This window comes from Vulpes vulpes, chromosome 8 (genome assembly GCF_048418805.1).
Source record: "Vulpes vulpes isolate BD-2025 chromosome 8, VulVul3, whole genome shotgun sequence".
NCBI classification, from domain to species: Eukaryota; Metazoa; Chordata; class Mammalia; order Carnivora; family Canidae; genus Vulpes; species Vulpes vulpes.
The window spans coordinates 35,283,040-35,302,218 of NC_132787.1; the positions used below are offsets into that span (position 1 = coordinate 35,283,040).

The window sequence follows — 19,179 nt, forward strand, 5'->3', positions numbered from 1 at the left end:
TGGCCTTATGGAGAGCTAAGGGAGAAGCAACTTAGCAAAACATACTTAGCATATGCAGAGCCCTGAGTCAGGAAATTGTTTAGTATAGTTCCAGAAACAGGTGTGAGACCAGTGTGGTTTAAGATTAACCAGTAAGGGCAATTGACATATGATGCATGCTGTTGCTGTTGGACAGATAAGCAGAGGGCTGTATACTTGCAATCTCTTTAGATTTATAAACAACATTACTTAGATTTATATTTTGTAGCTACAGAAGTCTTTTTGCTTTTTAATTTTTATGTCATTCACCTTTTTTCTATTTTAAAGCAATACCGAAATGTGGCTCTGGTCTTTTTATCCTTACATGAAAGCTTAATCTCTAAACAAATGAGTAGAGCACATTTGGAAAAAAGAGACTAATGGTGTTTTATTTCTTTTTCCTTTTCCTACTTACCCTTCTTCACCCTCTACTAGCCACCTTAGCATGAGGAAGTTCCTCATTAGCTTCTAAGCCTCTATAAGTGGAGGAAATGAGAGCAAAATCAATTTGAGACATTTAAAAGAACTTATCATTGGCACTTGCTTTTTGAATTACCACAATAGTCTAGAAATAAAACTTCACGTTTTACAGAGGCAAATACTTTCAGAGGTGTAAAAATCAGAGATGTAGCAAAGCACTATATTGCTTTTTCCTGCTTATAAGTATTTGATCTTCCCCTTATTTCTGCCCCTTAGGTAGCTCAAATAAATGAGAGAACAGTTTTATGTTACATAATTTCCTTTTAACTAGGGCTCTATTTCCTTCAGCAATTGAGTTCTTAGATATATACTACTGTTAATTTTTTCAGCAAAAACATTTCTATGTGTTTGATAAGAGTGTTAGTATCTATCTAGATTCTGAAAAAGACACCAAAGTTAGAAAAACAAAAAATGTGTAAAGCAACTCCTTCCTCTGGGACAAGATTAAGAAAAAAAAAAGCTGAAAATAAATGAACAATATGATTTCTCATATTTTCATCTAGTCCTAAGATTATGTGGCTTTTGATTACAGAAATGCGTCACACTATTTTTATTAGTGACAAATGGGAAAATGATAGTCTCAACCTTTGACAATTGAGTTACTAAGTGGGTCTGGCCTGCCACCTTGTGGCCATAAGTGTGATGAACATGATTGTTTCAGAAACTAGACTGCCTAGCTGTGGTAAGAATTGGGGGATCAGGATACCTTGCAAGTTAGTTCATCAAAATCTTTCAGTCAGATCAAAATAGCATCAAAACAAGTGCTGACTGAAGACAGGTGGCTTATTTTCTTAAATATGTGCATGAATCCTCATGTTATCTCAATTCGTCTGTAGCATAAAACAAATTCAATAACTAAAATTCTTAGGGTTTGCAGCACTGCAAGAGTTAAAAAAGGAAAAATGGATCTGACAAGAATTATTCTATCTGTTGCATAGAAGGAAAACTAAGCAAATTCAGGAGAGAAGTTCCTAGTTCCAGAACTGATACTGATGTGTTGTTCAACAAGAGCAGCCAAATGAATTCACAACCCTAGGGGTCTGTAAAAAGATGCTTTGACCCTCACCCTGTCCTTCCCAGCAGTGATGCTGAAGTGGGGCCCTGTTATCAGTGGTTTTTAAAAGCTTGCCACTTATGCTAATTTGTAGCCAGAAATGGAAACACCACCATGTCTCTTAACCCCATTCAGTAGGATGGATGGTGATTTCAATTCAACGTGGTTATAAAGCCCCAGGTAATTTTGTTCAACCATATACAAACAAAACCCCCTACATTCCTGCAGATTGTAACACATAATATCACCTAAGTTTTTAAAAATTATTAGAAGATGAAAAGGAACCCAAAATATAATTTTTTAAAACTCCCTTGGATAGACTCCAATAAATCTGTTCTACAAATAAAGTATCCCAAATGAGTCTCTTGGTCTTCATTTCTTTTGGGGCCTAGATACATTGTATTTGGACATTACTACACTAATTGTGAATTTCTCTTTCTCTGCCAAGTGTGACACTTTACCTAATGGTTCCTGAGATTCCATCTGTATACGTAAAACGTTGTTTAAAATGCAGTTTTCTGGGATGCCTGGGTGGCTCAGCAGTTTGGTGCCTGCCTTCAGCCCAGGGTGTGATCCTGGAGACCCAGGATCCAGTCCCACGTCAGGTTCCCTGCATGGAGACTGCTTCTCTCTCTCTGCCTCTCTCTGCCTGTGTCTCTGCCTCTCTCTCTCTCTCTCTCTCTCTCTCTCATTAATAAATAAATAAGATCTTTTTTTAAAAAATGCAGTTTTCTGTATTTACTCCTCAGAAATTGGAGTAATGAGTAGAAATCTTCCGTATTTAACAAGCAATCTAGACAAATCCAATGCAGGTAGTTTTATGCATCTCAGAGAAGCATTGCTTAGCCATATTGCAATTTGCTAATTCACCAAGGGCTTGGAAGTGTGCTTTAGGTAAGGGACATTTTTATATTTGCTTTCTACTACAATGGTTTCCAAAGTGTGGTCCTTGGACCAGTAGCATCAGCATCACCTGAAAGTTCTTATGGAAATGCAAATTCTAGCCCCACTCTAGATCTATGTAATCAGAAACTCATGGTGAGGCCCCCAAAAAGGATTTTAACCAGCCTTCTATGTGATTATGATATACTCTTAAATTCTAGAAATACTAATCAAACCAACCCACTGTCCTTGATGGCTTTTTGGTGTATCTTCTCATTGTTCTTAGAATTTTTCTCTCATCCTCCTAACACATCTGTAGGAAGGAAGTATGCCCCACCCCTGTATATCAATATGTGGGAAAATGCATGGTATTTGAGATTACAAGACCTGGATGGGAATTCCAACTCTAGTCAATTACTAGGAATAAAACCATGCATAAACATTTTACTCTCTGAACAATTTCCTCATTAAACATTAGAAAGGAAGAGAACATCTATCCAGTAGAGTCAAGAACTTTGAAGTTTTACCTCTTTTGATCACCACCCACAGCTGCAAGTGGCATTACTTGTAATTAATAGATGAGAAAACAGAGACAAAGAAGACTCAGGAAGGTGAACATGCTTTCCTAACCCAGACTCATTGGTCATAAACCCTTTGACAGTGTTCCTTTATCTGTAAAATGTGGATGATGACTCCATGCGTTTGTCTTAAGGGTTAATAAGGAATTGGAATTTTAAAAGATTTGTAAAAGGTAAATATTATGTTTGTATTTATTATCTTAGTGGTGTAGTGGGTTGGGTGGAATCAGCATGCTCAAATCTTCAGCTGAGAAAAATCAACAGCCAATAAAAGAAAAGGTGAAGCCAAAGGCTCCATCCAGGTGATTTGTTAATTTGATTACCCATTATTCTCCTGTGATGCAGGCATCCCAGGCAACCTGGAGTGGAACAGGTGCAGCTCTGCTGGTCAAAAGGTGAGGGCAGAGGCCCTGCCCAGAGGCCCGGGCACCATTTCTGTCTTTTGCCACGAAGGGCTTAGATGAGCCTTGATGATGAGAATCCTGCAGCTATTTTCAGGAGCTTAAAAAATCTATGTGGTCCTGCTGCTCTCTCTGCTGAATGTCATGCTGTGGTCCAAAGCAGATTAGTGTTAGGTCAGCACTGCCTGCAGGACACACAAGTGTCCTTCAGGGCTGTAGTTGAGGGGATTGGATCCCTGGGAAAAATGCTTGTAGATGCGTCTCACCAGAAAAAAACAAGCGCCTTCTCCAGAGTTCTTAGAGGAAATGCAGATCAAGACAAACTTCTGTCTGCACTATTGCAAATGCTACTCTCCCCCCCTCCTCATATTGGGTTTTCCCAATATATTTCTCTAGCCAAATTAAGTGAATTTCTAATTTTATGCTTCAAATAGAAGTAAAACCAGATGCTAAAACCATGGCTAATATTTTGACCATTCATGTTTGCTTGAGGGATGAATTATGAAGGCAAGTAGGATCAAGTACTTAAAGATCTTATAAAGAAATAATTATATATCTCTATATAGTCCTATTAGTTCTGTTTCTCCAGAGAAATCTAATATAAAGAGATAAATATTCTAGATAAATCCTTAGAAGGTCTTAAGGTTATGAGGATGATGGTGATTTTGAGGAACTAAGTGAGCCACTGAAGAAGCTACAGCATAGATCAGAAGGGGCAGAGTAACTCTAGCTGAGGCTGGAGAGAGAAGCCAGTAGGAAACGAACTTACCAAGTTATACTTTGTTCTAGTTGGCTTTGAAGGTTTAATTTTCTTCCAAGGATGCCTCACCTACTAGCTAGAGAATTCTAAGGTTTGTATTTAATATTTAAAACATGAAAAATGGGACCCCTGGATGGCTCACTGGTTGAGTATCTGCCTTCAGCTCAGGGCCTGATCCTGGAGTCCCACATCGGGCTCCCTGCATGGAGCCTGCTTCTCCCTCTGCCTATGTCTCTGCCCCTCTGTGTCTCTCAGTTTCTCATGAATATGTAAAATATTTTAAAAATATATGAAAAATGCCCAATCTGCTTTAGTCTTTATAGCTGTCTTATACTGCAGTTATTCCAAATTCAACAAAAATGTTCGAGCCAAACACTGAGATAACAAAGACGTACTAAACATAACCCAGGTCTTCAGGAGAGAAACAACTGAAGGTAACAGAGACAGCATTTTAGTAACAGTGTAGAGCCATGTACAAAACTCATTCTGAGAGGCAGGCATCATAATTTTTAATTTACTGATAAGGAAATTGAAATTCAGAGACATTAAAGTCACTGGCATATTCATGCAGAATTGCAAGTAGGGCAGGAAAAGCTAGTCTTTATTTTGGATGGCCACGTTTGATCTTCCCCTCCTTCTGACCTTTGACACTCCTTGCCCACTCATTTTAAGAAGTGTGGGTTCTAGAGGGATTTGCCATTTGGGGATTCCAAAGAAGACTAAAGAGACAAAAGAAGACAAAGAGAAAAGACATCTAACTTGCCATCCCGGAACTCGTGTTTTAGAGCTTCGGGCTGCACTCAGGAAGGAGGAAGAGCTTCTGGTGCCCAACACAGCACTTTCGGCTGCAGAACACCAGTGCCAAGGGCATCCTCCTTGGAAGGCCACGTTTTACGGTCCACTTTGGGTGGCAGAAAAACTGATGAATGGGAGTTAGTGTTAATTCGTGTATGGCATCTTGAATGTTTGTCTGGATATTTCATGATTATTTCGCAAAAATAATAATAATAAAAAAAAGCATAAAGATTCATGGTATAGATTCCAAGCTTGAAACAATGATCTAGCTACTCTATCTGCGTTTTACCAACGGTACTGAGGATAAATGGAGGAGAAAGCCAGACCTCCAGGAGGCTTTAATGGAAGCGGGGAGGAAACCCTCTCTGCTGCATTTCCCAGGTCTCGGAGCTGCCTTTTCAGCAGGCATCCAGCCGGACACGGGCCGCTTCATTTTTCCGACTCATGCCACATCCTGCAATTGTCAGTGAATGTCAATAAAACAATGACAACCTAGATTGTTCCGGCAGCTTAGCCTGTCATCGTTTTAAATAAAATGTACTCTGAATAGGCAACGCTACTATTTAGTGGTTTGCAAAGGATCTATTTAATATTCACAACCTAAGATGTAATTATGACGGTATCTGAGAGAAAAGGAAATCAGAATTTCATTTTCAGAGAAGACAAACTGGCCTGTCACAGAGCTAGTGGAGTGGCAGCACTGAGATTCAAGCCCTACTTCCTGCCTCTGGTAAACTCCAAGGGCCCCTTGAGTGGCCTTTTTCTAATTTGTGCTTTTATGGATAATTAGGTGTTTGTTTTTTTTTTATAATTTGATTCTTAACAAAATTACCTAGTCCTGGAACCAAAACCTCCTGTCCTATCAGAAGCTATTATTCTTTCATTATTTTTGATCATGAACTATATAGGTCAGGCACAGTTTGGACCACTTTATGTAAACCAGCAAACAAAATTTCTGCCTCTGTGGAAATTACTACCCAGTGAGATTTAAAAAAAAAAAAAAAAACGCATGGTTAGAGGGTGATCTGTGCTGGGGCACCTGGGTGGTTCAGTCAGTTAAGCCTCAGCCTCCTGGTTTGGGCTCAAATCATGAACTCAGGATCATGAGATCAAGCTCTACATGGGTTCCACAGGGAGTGCAGAGTCTGCTTGGAGTTTCTCCCTCACCCTCTGCCCCTTCACTTGCTCTCTCTCTCTCAAATAAATAAATAAATCCTAAGAGAAACAAAAAAGGTGATCTGTGCTAAGTGAAGAAGACAAGCATGGTAGGAATGAGTGGGAGAGCAGTGAGTGGATACAGGTTATTGAAATACTTAAGAGGGTGCTTACAGTGGTCCTGAGATGACAGCAAAGACGGGGAGGTACTTAGCTAATACCAACCCCTAAAATACAGCTGTTACTTTTAGCCTCTGAACACCAAGCAAGAGGTAGGTAATCAGCATGCTTTCACTGAATGACTTTTTATCCAACATAGGGCTCAATCCCAGGATTCCAGGATCATGACCTAAGCCAAAGCCAAACACTTGAACTGACTGAGTCCCCCAAGCACCCCTCACTGAATAATCAGTGGTAACTTCAAACCTACATAGAAGTGCAAAGATAGAAAATGCACTTCAACCCTGTACCCATCTCAAGGTCACTTTATTAAAGTTTTAGGTGTTTAAGTATCTCTCAACTAAAGTCATAAAGATCTTAGAGAAACATCTTGCCAGCTTGAGAACAAAACTGTCAAAATAAATGGTTCAACATGCTGTTGGACACATGCCAGAGTAACTTAGGTCTTTTGTTAGTCAGTGTTGAAACAATGGCACATTGAATAGTCATCTGATGACTTCTAGGGGTGATCACTTCCTGCTACTTTAAATACGTATTTAGAAAGTACCGAAGTGCCCATAACTATAATAATGGAAAGTGGGACAAAATGCCGTGTCAAAACAGGGCAATCAGGCTGGCATCACGACAGCCTCTCAGTCTTTGAGAAAGTACTAGTGCTATGTTTGTTTCTAGGTTTTTGTTGTTCTTGTTTTTTTTAAGCATGTACCAAAGTAGCTGAGAAAAAGCTACTCCACAGCCCCGAGTCATCCACAGGACAGTGTGCCAAAGGCTAAAGCTGATGAAACCGAACATGTTAACACAGTAATACCCAGGTAAACAGAGGGGTGGGTGTGGAGGTGGGTGGCAGGCAAGGAATAAGAAAGAAACACTTGGTTACTCAGGGTTGTACTGAATAGAGCCACCCCAGGCCAAAATGGGCCAGTTTCTGTAAATAATTGGTGGTTTCATGCAGGGGGGAAAAAAAAAAACAATGATGAATGTTTGGAGCTTGTTCAAATCTGAGTAAAAAAGATTCAAAAGAAAACACAGCAATGAATAGTTGATTAAGTTCTGTAAATACTGGATGGAATCAATTTATCAACCTGTTTATTTTCCACAAGTGACTGAATTTGTTCTTTCCAACTGACTTGGCACTGTATCCATGGGCAAGTGTACATGTAGGCCCCAGGCCCAGACGTAAAATGGCAAAATCATACCATACCTCCATTTGCTTAATGATAAAAACACAATGTAAAACTGCTTAATGAATGTAACATTTCCATAGCAACTAGCAATCCTTAATACTGTGTTCAAAGGTCACTGAAACAGCCAGAGAGCTGTGCCACCCACTTTGGGGAGCACTGTTCACACTGAGCCATAGCAGCACACCCTGGAGTGGCGCCAGGCAGCGCACCTGCTTGCCTAGTTACCACTATGCTTTTAAGTGCACAGTGCTTTAAAGGAAGAGAACAATTCTGCACTGAGGAAGGAAAAAAAAGAAAAACAGAATAAAGCAGTACAGTCTGCCATTCCGAAGTGGCATTTTTTTCTAGTCATCACCCGCACAGAGTAAGAAGAGCTGTACTGGGGCGTGATGTGTCTGGATGGCACAGGCGTTCTTTTTTTTGATAGAGTGGGAAGAAACTTTTTTTCTTTCTTCTTTCTTTCTTTTTTTTTCTTTCCTTTTTTTTTTTTTTTTTTTTACTTAGTATAAGGAGTAGCACCATATGTTTTGTCCACTGGGAAACTTGTGACAGTGAAATAAGAAACCATTAATGTATCAATCAGGACAATAGGAATGATTCAAGGCTATCCTAGGGAAACAGATCTAGGCTCATATGACATGTTAGTGTTTGAGATCTTTCTACCAAAATATAGCAAAGGACTCACTCATCTCTGCTACTGAGGCATACTGGACTCCAAGGGAAGAATGGGCTTTTTGACACATCATTCAACCTTGGTCTCCAGAAGAAAGTATCAGGTAAGTCGATGTTACCTGGGACATGAGGCCAAGGTTAATGAAAAGGCGTTTCCAAAAGTGTTTATAGAGTTCAAGACTGACGCAACTGCCTGATGACACAGAGCAACTTTAAAGCTTCTCAGGGATCCCTGGGTGGTGCAGCGGTTTGGCGCCTGCCTTTGGCCCAGGGCGCGATCCTGGAGACCCGGGATCGAATCCCACGTCGGGCTCCCGGTGCATGGAGCCTGCTTCTCCCTCTGCCTGTGTCTCTGCCTCTCTCTCTCTCTCTCTCTCTCTCTCTGTGACTATCATAAATAAGTAAAAATTTAAAAAAAGGTTTAAAAAAATAAAATAAAATAAAGCTTCCCTAGCAGGAAACCAGAAGACACACTTGAGAGATATGGTTCACAAAAGAGCATCAGACACAGCACTCAAATATCTGGTCTGGCTCTGCACTTAGCTAAGTTATTCAGCTTTATGGACCTATAAAATTAGAAGAGGGCTGGTCTAAAATGGCATGAAATGTCCCACGCAAGGAGCAATTTTTCCTACCAGGAATATCCAGAGGTAAGGAGGACTGGCATAAAAGGCTGCCTCAGGGAGAACCTCCAAACGTAACTACTACTTTGGTTTAGCAATGGCCCGGGTCTCCTGCACTCACTACAGGGACGGTTTCCAAACTGTATAGAGATCTGGGATCTGCCATGTATTTGTTTGCTTTTAAACATTCACTGAATCTCATTCCTAGCTAGTGGGTTAAGTCTTTTAGTTTCACAATATAGTTTGTATTTTAATTCAAATATTAGCTTCCATTTGACTTTGGCAGAGACAATGCCCCAATGTTTTCCTGTCAGTAGTGACAGGTGTCCATTTTTAAGTCTTTTTTGTCAAAATCCAAATTCCTTAGAGTCTCCCATAATTCTCTGCATGTTGTGTTTGCCGGGCTTGGACTTCTTCCTTTCCTCTGAATCCTGACTTAACTTTCTCAACCAGTACACACTGGACATGGTTTGGTGGTGGGTGAAATCTTGCCATCTTTTGTAACTCCCTGTTTCTGTCTGTCTGGTGACTGTCATATAGTCCATAAAAGTCTACAAAGGTAGATTCCACTTGGACACACAGCTGCAAGAGATTAAAGAGAATTAGAGATGACTTTTAAGGTCAAAAAAGGCGTTTCCACTACTTTGGTTTTTTATCATCTTATAACCTAATACCCCCACTGCCCATCCACATTTTGCTTCCAAATGAATGAACGAAAAACTCTCATATGGTCAGAAGACACCAAGCTTGTTCTGACCTCAGGAGCCTTATGTATGTGCCAGTTGCTGCTCTGGGAGATGGTGGCCTCACACCGACCACAATGTGGCAGACAGAATAGGTTTGGTTGGCACTCAAAACAAAACCAGGTATTGAGAGCAATGCCTCTCCACCTTCGGCATGCAGCAGAATCAGGAGGAGCTGGTTAACACCACAGACACCTACGCTGAGATTGACTCAGCTAAATGTAGGATGAAACCCAGACATCTGCATTTTTAATAACTACACCCCCGCCTTACCCCTTATAGTCTCACCCAGGCAGTGTTCCATCTTCAGCTTTGAGAAACACACAAACCAATGACAAAGCATTTATCTGTGGAGCAGAAAATCACACACGTATCACCAACGCACCAGGCATGCTACCCCACCACGCTCACCTTTGAATAACAACTCGTGGTAAGTAAAGAGGTTTACTTAAACCTCTATACATCTGACATACGTGAGCATCCATTTCTAACAGCCACCCTCACTCAGTTTTCTGCTCAGAGTCCACACACCACCTATTCTACAGTACAGTCAATAAAAGCAACATTTCTGAACTCATGGTTGGTTTTCAAGGTATGCAATTATTTTATTTCCTTGGCCTGACAGCATAAACTTCATTACACAAGAATCTGCAGCTGACAAAACGGACACAGATTTCTCCCACAGGAAGGACCCTTTTCATTAGCAGAGATGAACTGAAATGTCACGTCTGAGTGCGATTCCTGCTCCCCGCCCCCACCCACATAACCCCAAAAGTGAAAATAATCAGAATCCATAGAATCCCCATTTAGTATTAAGTCATTCCCTCACACTTGTCTAACTAGCAGCTGCACTACATGGAAACCTAAGTCAGGAGGCAGCTGGCCATCACTTAGCAGATCTGTGTGCCTGGGACTGAAGAGACAGGAACAAGGGAACAAGAATCCTGGCTGAGGCAGAGGCATAGACAAGCTGTCTTACCTCATACCTGCCCCCCTTCCATACATAGGACATCTCTGTCCCTATACATGGAGCAAAGTTTGGGAAATGCTGAAGGAGGTTTTAGCCCATAATGGGAAATGGTTGTCCTCACTGAGGTTGTGGGATAAGGGGCACCAGAGAGAGAGCAGGTTAGACAGAGATGATCAACATAGTCAATTCCAGTTTAATGCTACCAAAACGATCTTAATAGCCAAACCATCCTTCATGCCTGGCCCCTGTATTCCAGTGGTGAGAAGGCTCCATCTAAATGTCTGCCTAATGGCTATCCGCACCACTAGGTGGTGCTGTGGTGTCTGTAAGTGGAATTATGACGGGGATGGGGAGGTGTGGAGCTAGGTCAAGGTCACAACGCTTTAATTACAAATGGGTCTCTTTTGGTCCCTAGGAATGATCTACTACTCGTGGTCCTAAAACATCCTCATCCCTTTCCCTACCTGTCTTCTGCAAATGTCAAAAATAGAATCTCTGCCCGAAGAGGAAGGAGAGCAGGAAGTTACCGGTGGTCTGCAATCATCTCTGGCCCCATCTTGCCCGCCTCCTGCCTCTTCTGTGAAGTCACACAGAAATTAATTCACAGAAATGCTGTGACATTAAGTCATCTTCATTCCTCTATCAAAGCCAATCCAACACCTCTGTCCTGACATGCTTTCTCCCTGGGCCGAGGAAGCAGCAAAAATTATCAATTGAGCATGTGAAAATATGATGACGGTGTGTGCGGTGTAGTGTTTCCAGATGTCTTCCCCTTCTGTCTCCTCCACGGTGGGAGCCCTCCCTCTCTCTCCCCAAGTCCCACACACACCCCTCCCCCTACCCCCGAGTCCAGGTGCTCCCATCTGCTGGGCTTCCACCACTCACTTCCCATAGACACTCTCGTCACTGTAGGCCACATACAGAAAATAGTCTTCCTCATGGTTGTCCTGAGGGAGGAAACAAGAGGAAACATCACACTCATTATCTTCAGGATTCTGAGCCTCACACAAGGTAAGCAGGTTTTGCAAGGCATCATTAGCCTCCACTGACCAAAAAATAAGAATACACAGAAGTGACTGGAATTCAACTTCTGAGTTCACAAAAAATCTTCAAGAAGAGTATCAATACGTACAAACATCAGGGATAACAACATGACCCTTTAAAAAGCTCATTCTAGCAAAAGGGAACACAGATACTATATATATATATATATATATATATATATATATATATATATATACACACACACACACACACACACACCAGAATATACACTAACAGGAAATATATGCTATGGAATAAAAATAAGATTAAGAGATTGTTAGAAAGTTTACACAATTCACTAACTCACAGGGCACAAGAAGGCAGTACAATGTGAAATCATTTAAGGAAGAATATAGCCACAAAATTGGGTGACAGATCATGACCAAGTCCTTGCCAATAGTCTTCTCATTAGATTCTGACAGCTTGCCAATTAAACCAAATGAAATCAGCAAAGTATTCTCTCCAACTGAGTTTATCTATTAAGACAAATGAATCAATTTAAAGGCTTTGCCTTATAATTTTAAATTTCATTTTATTTGGAATTTGCAATCAGAAATAATTTCTTACTGTTTCAATAACAATGATCCAAGATTAGAACCCTAGAATAAGGCAAAACTGAAAGCTCAAAGAGAATGAATCTAGTAGTCAGCTCAATCCCTAAAGGACAAGTGACATCTAATCTCCCAGAGCCTTACACTGCTGTGTGTAAGTGGATACAGGGAAGTAACACCTCCTGCCCCACTTCCCAGGTGTGTTATCAACAGACTCCAGAACAAAGGCTACAGAACACGAGACTACACAGTATTGTCGTGACCAGAACACTTACCTCATACAGCTGGCCCATGGTAGCACTAGTGGGAGGGATGGTGTTGTTGACAAAGAAGAATAAGGCATCCTCAGGCCTCAGGTGGATCCTCTTCCGGATTAAGAAGTAGAACTGGCCAACTGGATGAAGGAAGAAGGTTTTAGAAAAGGAAGGCAATTAGGGAAAACAAGGGATTATGAGAAGGGGAAGGCCCAGAAAAAAAAAAAAAAATCTGCTGCACCTGCTCCACCGCTTACAGTGCCAGCTTTAGAGAAAATCTCAGCAGAACCAAATACGGTCCTATAGCTGTAGAAATAGAAAATGCAACTCTAATAAGCCTCCATATTCCCAGACAGGCCACTAAGAAGCTTATTCTCCAATCATTTCCCTCTTTACTCAGTTTTAAACTACTGTTAGCTTATCCACTCAAAATCTGAGGATGACTTTGAGGGAATCCTATGTACATCAAGACCAAAATACTCTTCTTATCATTCTCCCAAGGAGATCGGAAATGCACTTCCATCCTCATTCCCACCTTATGACAAACCAGTGATGGGGAGAGGTCTACTAGACTCCAGTAATCTCAGCATAGTCGCCCATCCCAAAGTCCAGGCAATGAGTGGGGTTCAATGCTGTACCTTCTACCAAGCATACTGAGAAGTTCTAGAAGGCTGACATTCAAATCTAACAACTCTAAGGCAAACACATCTACAAAACCTTTCCAGTGATTTGTATAACCACTGGTTATTCCATTAAAGATCACTAAGGTGAAGAATTAATATATTCTCTGTAATCGCAAACAATATCTACAAGACATATTACCAAAAACCGTAGCTTGAGAGGACAAAGTATTCAGCTGAAAATCTAAAATGTGATCCTCCCTCTGACTTTCCTTTTGGAATAAACTGGTATCACAATAACAAAGCAGATTCTAAGTGGTTTAAAAACGTGGGCATCTGGTCATTGCTTTTCAACGATGTGGATTATACTGTGTCTAAACCACACAAGATATTGTGATGGAAAATGCGTAAGGGAACTGGCAATGGGGAAGATCATCTGGCTATGTTTGAGTCCCCCGACTCTCTGAAGAATCCTACCCACATCAACTCTACTTCGTCTCAATCCCCCAAGCTCATGCACACAGGAGGGACCAAAGAGGCTCTGCCATAGAGGGAGGATTTAGGAAGTGAAAGAGCATTACCAGTGAGGTCAGAGGGCACCAAGTACTTCCTCTTGTCCAGATCGGGCACCCTGGCTTTAGGAGCCTTCTCCACAATCACCTGGGCGGGAGGAGAATGAGAATGAAAAATACAGAATCTAATCTAGTATTTTTCCTTCCACATCCTACAACTGCCATATTTGAAGTATGTTTGTCTAGACCCAATAAAATGTTCCCATTTCTCATTTCCTTTTATCTTACAAAACCAAAGGTACATGATCTTCATCAGTAAGGCTGTAGTTCTATTACTGCAATAAGAAGAAAATGGAGGGCATGAGATGAAAAGTAAAGAGAACCTTGATTTAAATAATTACAAGTTACCTCCCAGGTATAGGATCTATACTTCCTGGTATTTACTGAGAGCATCAAAAGGACTGTGCATTTCTTCAGACGCTCCTACGTACCTACCGGTTTTATTCTTTCTAATAAATGGCATTTATTAAAGTTATGGATAAAATGGGATTTATATTTTGTACTTTGTCGAACTTCTCTAGAATGACTGCAAAAAAATGTTCAAGGCACTGTCTTATTAAGTCAAAGAAAGTGCTGAATAGTACTTAGAGTATGAGATCCTGTAACGTGAAGACACTTACGATAACCTATTTATCAATATTGGTTGGTGTTACAAGGATTTTCAATGTCTACATTAAATATGTCTATGATCAAGTTTTATAAGGATCATATATTTCTCTAATGAAAAGAAAAAAGAAAAAAAAGAAGATATATAAAAATTGAAGACTTTATGCATAAAGTTTCAAATATTAATTTAAACAACATATTTATCTTTAAGAAATAATTATAAAAATATACTTAGTATTTATAGTTTATGTAACTTAACTGAAATTATAAATATTTAAAATCTTTTATAGGGCACCAGGGTGACCCAGTGGTTGAGCATCTACCTTTGGTTCATGATCCCAGGATTCTGGGATCAAGTCCTGCATCAGGCTCCCCGTGGGAAGCCTGTTTCTCCCTCTGCCTATGTCTCTGCCCCTCTCAGGAATAAATAAAATCTTAAAAAAAAAAAATACAATCATTCTTGATCAAACACACAGAAAATCTAGAAGAGTTACAGAAGTAGAAGTAACACTAGACAAGTATCCCAGGGAACTTTGTGATCTTCAATAGGTCATTTAACTTCTTTGAACTACAGATTCCAGTGAGTAATAGGAAGATGAAACTTTCCAATATATCTTCTACAGTCATGGTACTCCTACAGTAACTTTGAGTAATCCATAAAATTTTATGTGAAAATGTTTTGTAAATTATAAAGAATTATCTTAATATAAGGAACGATTTAAGAGGAGAGACTTGGAGGCTTGAAGCTTTTAAATGGAAGGAAACACATTAAAGGAGTAAAAAACATTATTTTGTGTTTCTGGAGAGAAAGAATCCTGAACCAGGAAGACTGAAGGGACATGATCCCTCTAAAAATTTAGAAATGAAAATCAGAAAAAAAAATATGTGAATCAGAAATTTAAAAGAAAAAGTAGGAAGAAGTTCGGGGATAGACCAGTGAAGGCCCAACAATGAGGATGGACAGGAGGCATCAGGTTAATAAAAAAGCAAAGGGAAAGAGAGGGAGCCTAACACTGTTTCCCAAAGGAACCCTGAGACCTGCCGCTCCCATCAGTAAGAAGTGACAGAAACCACAAAAAGAGAGCAGAAAAAGAGGCAATAAAATATACTGCAAGTAAGATATCCAGACAGGAGGGTGGGATTTGGAGATGAACAGGAGGGGGATGGGTAATCATTAAGGCCTTGGCTTACCAGAAAATATCTTAGGTTTCCAACAACCCCAACTCTACTCATAGGCCCTGGACTAGATGCTTTTCCTCTTTGGTTCTCGACGTGTTTTTTTCTTCTGTGCAATATGGCCAATATTCCACAAGGGCTTTTACAAATTTTAAAGAAGAGACAATCTGTTCCTAACAGTTTCCTGCAGTGTTGAAGGTTTTCAATACACTGTAGCTATGCAGATACTTTAAGATCCAAAGAAAACCTTTCCTCTCAAGGCAGAAGCACATCCGTTCTTTTGGATGGTAGCTAAGAGATAAGGAGGGACCTAACTAAAACTGAGTTATGTGAGCAGTCAGGGAACCTGATTGCTTTGGTAAATACCAATGGCCCAGCTGGAAGGGGTTTTAGAAATCCCTTACACTAACCCTCTTTTCTGTAAACTGGACACTTTAGTACAGCAAGATTAAGGATCCGGCCCAAAACTAAATCTCACAACTCAGAGAGCAGAGCTCTTCTTCCTGCATCACAACCACAAAGAAGGTCACAGGCTGAGCATCTAAGGAGCAGTTGGAACACTTATAAACTGGTTAAAACCCAACTGAAGGAACCATGAGACCTGAGTGATGATTCTAAGAGCTGACAAGTTATCACACAGGTCAAACATTTTTAACACCAAACAATGAGCAGGAAAAGAATAGGGAAGATTAGCTGAACTATTCTGGGTGAGTGCATGTAAGAGATTGAAATGGCAAGGGCTCGGTTTTGAAGAAATACATGGGAATTTTAACTAGATTTAGGAACAGGTACCTTTCAGAGTTTGTGGCTTAGGCAGAGCTACTGGAACTGAGCCTCATACTGTTCTGAATAAATGGTAGTCATTTTGCTCAGTGGGTTACCTTTCTGGCATCATACTTCTCTGACCTTGCTAGGGCTGCAATGTTTTTTCTTGATTTCCAATACCTAACAGTGTGAGTCACACAGTGCCTCCTTAATTAATTCTGAGATTAATTTTCCTTAATTCTTAATTAAGAGAATTGTATTAGAAATTGAGAAACGATATGGCATGGAAGGTCCAACAACCAGAGTTGGAATCTCAGCTCTGCCACACACCAGCCGCCGGAAACCTTTAGGAATACGTCATTTTTCTGTGCTTCAGATCCTTCATCTGTAGAATGGGATTATAACGGTGTGAAGACTGAGTAAGGTCAGAGGACATGCAATACTGTCAGTACAGAGCAAACAATCAACCAATGAAAGTTAGTTGTCATTTTTAACTATTAGATGAAAGGAGGCTTGCTACCACCACAATTGGGGCAAACTTTTGAAGCTGTCACCCAAAGTCCAGATACCAAACCAGTAATTTGTGAAGGATCATTTACTGGGTGGGTAATAGAGCTAGATCTCCTTTTTAGCTGAAAACCCTTGTGTACAATTCGTGGGGAACGGAACAGACCTAAAGTCTCGCTTCCTTATAAAGGACTGCAGGGGAGTTTTACTGCAGGCATTAAGGCCCAAGTTGCTTCCAGTAGCTGTAACACGATGAAAATTAGGTAAGGATTGGAGAAGAGTCCCAAAGAGTACCTGCAGGTCAAGAACTGACAACACATAATCACAATTACTTTGCCTGGTCATAATACGTCATCTTTATCCCAATGTCCCCGCCTGCAGATAGAGCGTGCAATCTGACAGCCTCTGCTCCTCCATCTCCAAATCCCAACGGTGGTTGTTCCCTCTACCACCACACTCAACAGTCTTCTGCCTTCCCATCTGGCTGCGCAGCCTACATTACAAAAAAAAAAAAAAAAAAAAAAAAACAGGCAAGCGGCGGGGGGGATGGGGCGACGAAAAAAGCGCCCGGATGCAGAAAGCTACCTTAATGTTTCTTCTGTTCTCCTCCCTGCCGGCACTAATTTTAACCACAGAAACCAGCTTCCAAGACGGAAGAAAAAGGCCTCAGTCCTTCATTGTCGTGTCCAGGTACAATCGGATAGAATAAGTGCAGGAGGGAGGCCGGCTGCACCCTCACAAGCCCCCGGAGCCAAGAAGGATGAGGCAATCGGGCTGTGGCGCAGAGAACGTGACCTTGTTTTCTGGGCCAGGCCTGTCTCGTGCCCTCCCCCCCCCACCCCCAACAAAGCCACTTTTCTCGTTCTTATGGAATAAAAGAAAGGATCCGCTGGTTTCCGAACCTATCCCTCCCAAAGCCAATGTTCTGAGAGCCAAAGTCAACAAAGTCTGAGACGCGTCGAAGGCAGAAATCCGTGGCCGCAAACCTCACTGCCTCGAGTTATTTCCAGAACAATTTCCCTGGGATTTGGGGGGAAGCAAATGTACGGCCCCAACTCGATCCTGCCCTCACTAAAGGGCCACATTCTGCACGCACCCCAACCTGCACACCCTCCGAATACTGCTGAGTCACCCAAACGGAGGCTCCGCTCTCAAGACCGCGGCGGGAGCGGACCCCGGGAGGGTTTTACAAGGTCGGCGGTGAGGACGCGCTCCGCGGCGCTCCCGGCAGGGAAGGGCGTTCGGGCTCGGTACCCCGGGAGACCACCCCCCTCTGTGCCTCAGGGCAGCCACCGCGACTCCCGGGCTCCCCCAAGCCCGCTCAGCCCCGTCCCCCCTCCTCTTCCCTGTCCCCCATTACACTCACAGGGACCCTGTCCGGATATTTCTTCCGGATTTTTTCTCCTTCCTTTTTCCGATATTCAAAGGGATGGTCCTCCTTATACTGGAACTTCATGATGCACCGCAGGGTTTCTAAGATTCCCCGGACGGGGCCTGCCTTCCTCGCGGGCGCTGCGTCTCTCCCGCCTCGCCTCGCCTCGCCTCCCCCTGCCAAATTCCGATAGAGGTATCCGAACCGCCCGAGAAACGGCAGCTCCCGTCGCAGCGCGCCTCGGCGGAGCTGGCAGAAGGGCTGTCGGGTCCCCTCGGCCGCGAGACGGAGCCGCTCAGGTGGAGAAATCCCGGCGGATTTTCCCCGGAGCCTCGAGCACAAAAACAACTCGGCGGCGCGTTGGTATTATGACGTCATGACGTCCCGCCTCCCCGCCCCGCCCCCAGCCTTCGGAGGGCCGCGGGAGGGGGGAGGGGGGGAGGGGGGGAGGGGGGGCGGAGGGAGGGCGAAACTCGGTCTAGTCGGACGCGCTCTGCCTCTGTCCGAACTCTCCTGCGCCGAGAGTGCTGCAAACATATAATTGTTTAACTTCGCATTTCGTTGTGTGGCTGTGGCATTAAAAGTGCTTTGGATGCAAAAAAATACGTTCCAGAGATATCTTATTCCCTCTTGCTCGCTGTTTCTTGGTTGGATCCAAAAACAAACACAGGGGGCGAAAATCCAGCTTTCTCCAGCTTATTGGGATCTGGAGTCTAGGAGAAGAAAGAATGGGGGTCCTCGGGTGGCTTTGGCCTGCACGGAAATGCCCCGTGCTTGCATTGCGCCCTTTGCTCCTCGTTTGCACCCCCAGCTCCTGGGGCGCTAGGCTGGCGCCCTCCGACCGTGACCCCTCCTTCACCACGCTCACGTCATTGTGTTTGGGTCCTTGCCGCAATTCGCTCCTAGAGCAGCAGCAACAACAGAGCATGACTCAGGAATTTGAGATGTATAAGCTGAAGGGCAAGCTACGTCATCAAGGTCCTGAGAAGTGATGTCAGTCATCGCTGCCGAGGGCATCGCTCCTGTTCCGATATAGAAAGGATTCACTTTCTCCTACTAACTCAGAGGCTGGGCCTGTCTTCTGGAAAAGAAAATACCAAGCAATTCAGGTGGTTCACAAAGTACCTCTTAAACATTTCTGGTTTTATTCTGCAAAAATTCACCAGAGGATAGTACTACTTGCTAAGTGTCCCTAAGGTGAAATAAAGTGCCACTCG

The 19,179-nt window shown here is 42.3% G+C and overlaps 1 protein-coding gene across 1 annotated transcript; it reads right to left on the minus strand.

Moving 5' to 3' along the window:
• Window positions 1-10,105: 10,105 nt before the first annotated feature.
• GABARAPL1 (GABA type A receptor associated protein like 1) lies at window positions 10,106-18,476 on the minus strand. Its single transcript, XM_025995224.2, has 4 exons — window positions 17,957-18,476; window positions 13,546-13,624; window positions 12,366-12,484; window positions 10,106-11,442 (listed from the first exon to the last, which is right to left on the minus strand). The coding sequence occupies exons 1-4, from the start codon at window positions 18,044-18,046 to the stop codon at window positions 11,377-11,379; spliced, it is 354 nt and encodes a 117-aa protein (XP_025851009.1). The 5' UTR covers window positions 18,047-18,476; the 3' UTR covers window positions 10,106-11,376.
• Between the last annotated feature and the right edge of the window lie 703 nt (window positions 18,477-19,179).

Excerpts from the sequence above, each read along its gene's own strand:
- GABARAPL1 (XM_025995224.2), bottom strand. The coding sequence starts at position 18,046 with ATGAAGTTCCAGTATAAGGAGGACCATCCCTTTGAATATCGGAAAAAG. Across the intron at positions 13,625-17,956 it reads AATATCCGGACAGGGTCCCT|GTGATTGTGGAGAAGGCTCC; the intron begins GTGAGTGTAATG and ends CCTCCCGCCCAG. Across the intron at positions 11,443-12,365 it reads CCATGGGCCAGCTGTATGAG|GACAACCATGAGGAAGACTA; the intron begins GTAAGTGTTCTG and ends TTCCTCCCTCAG.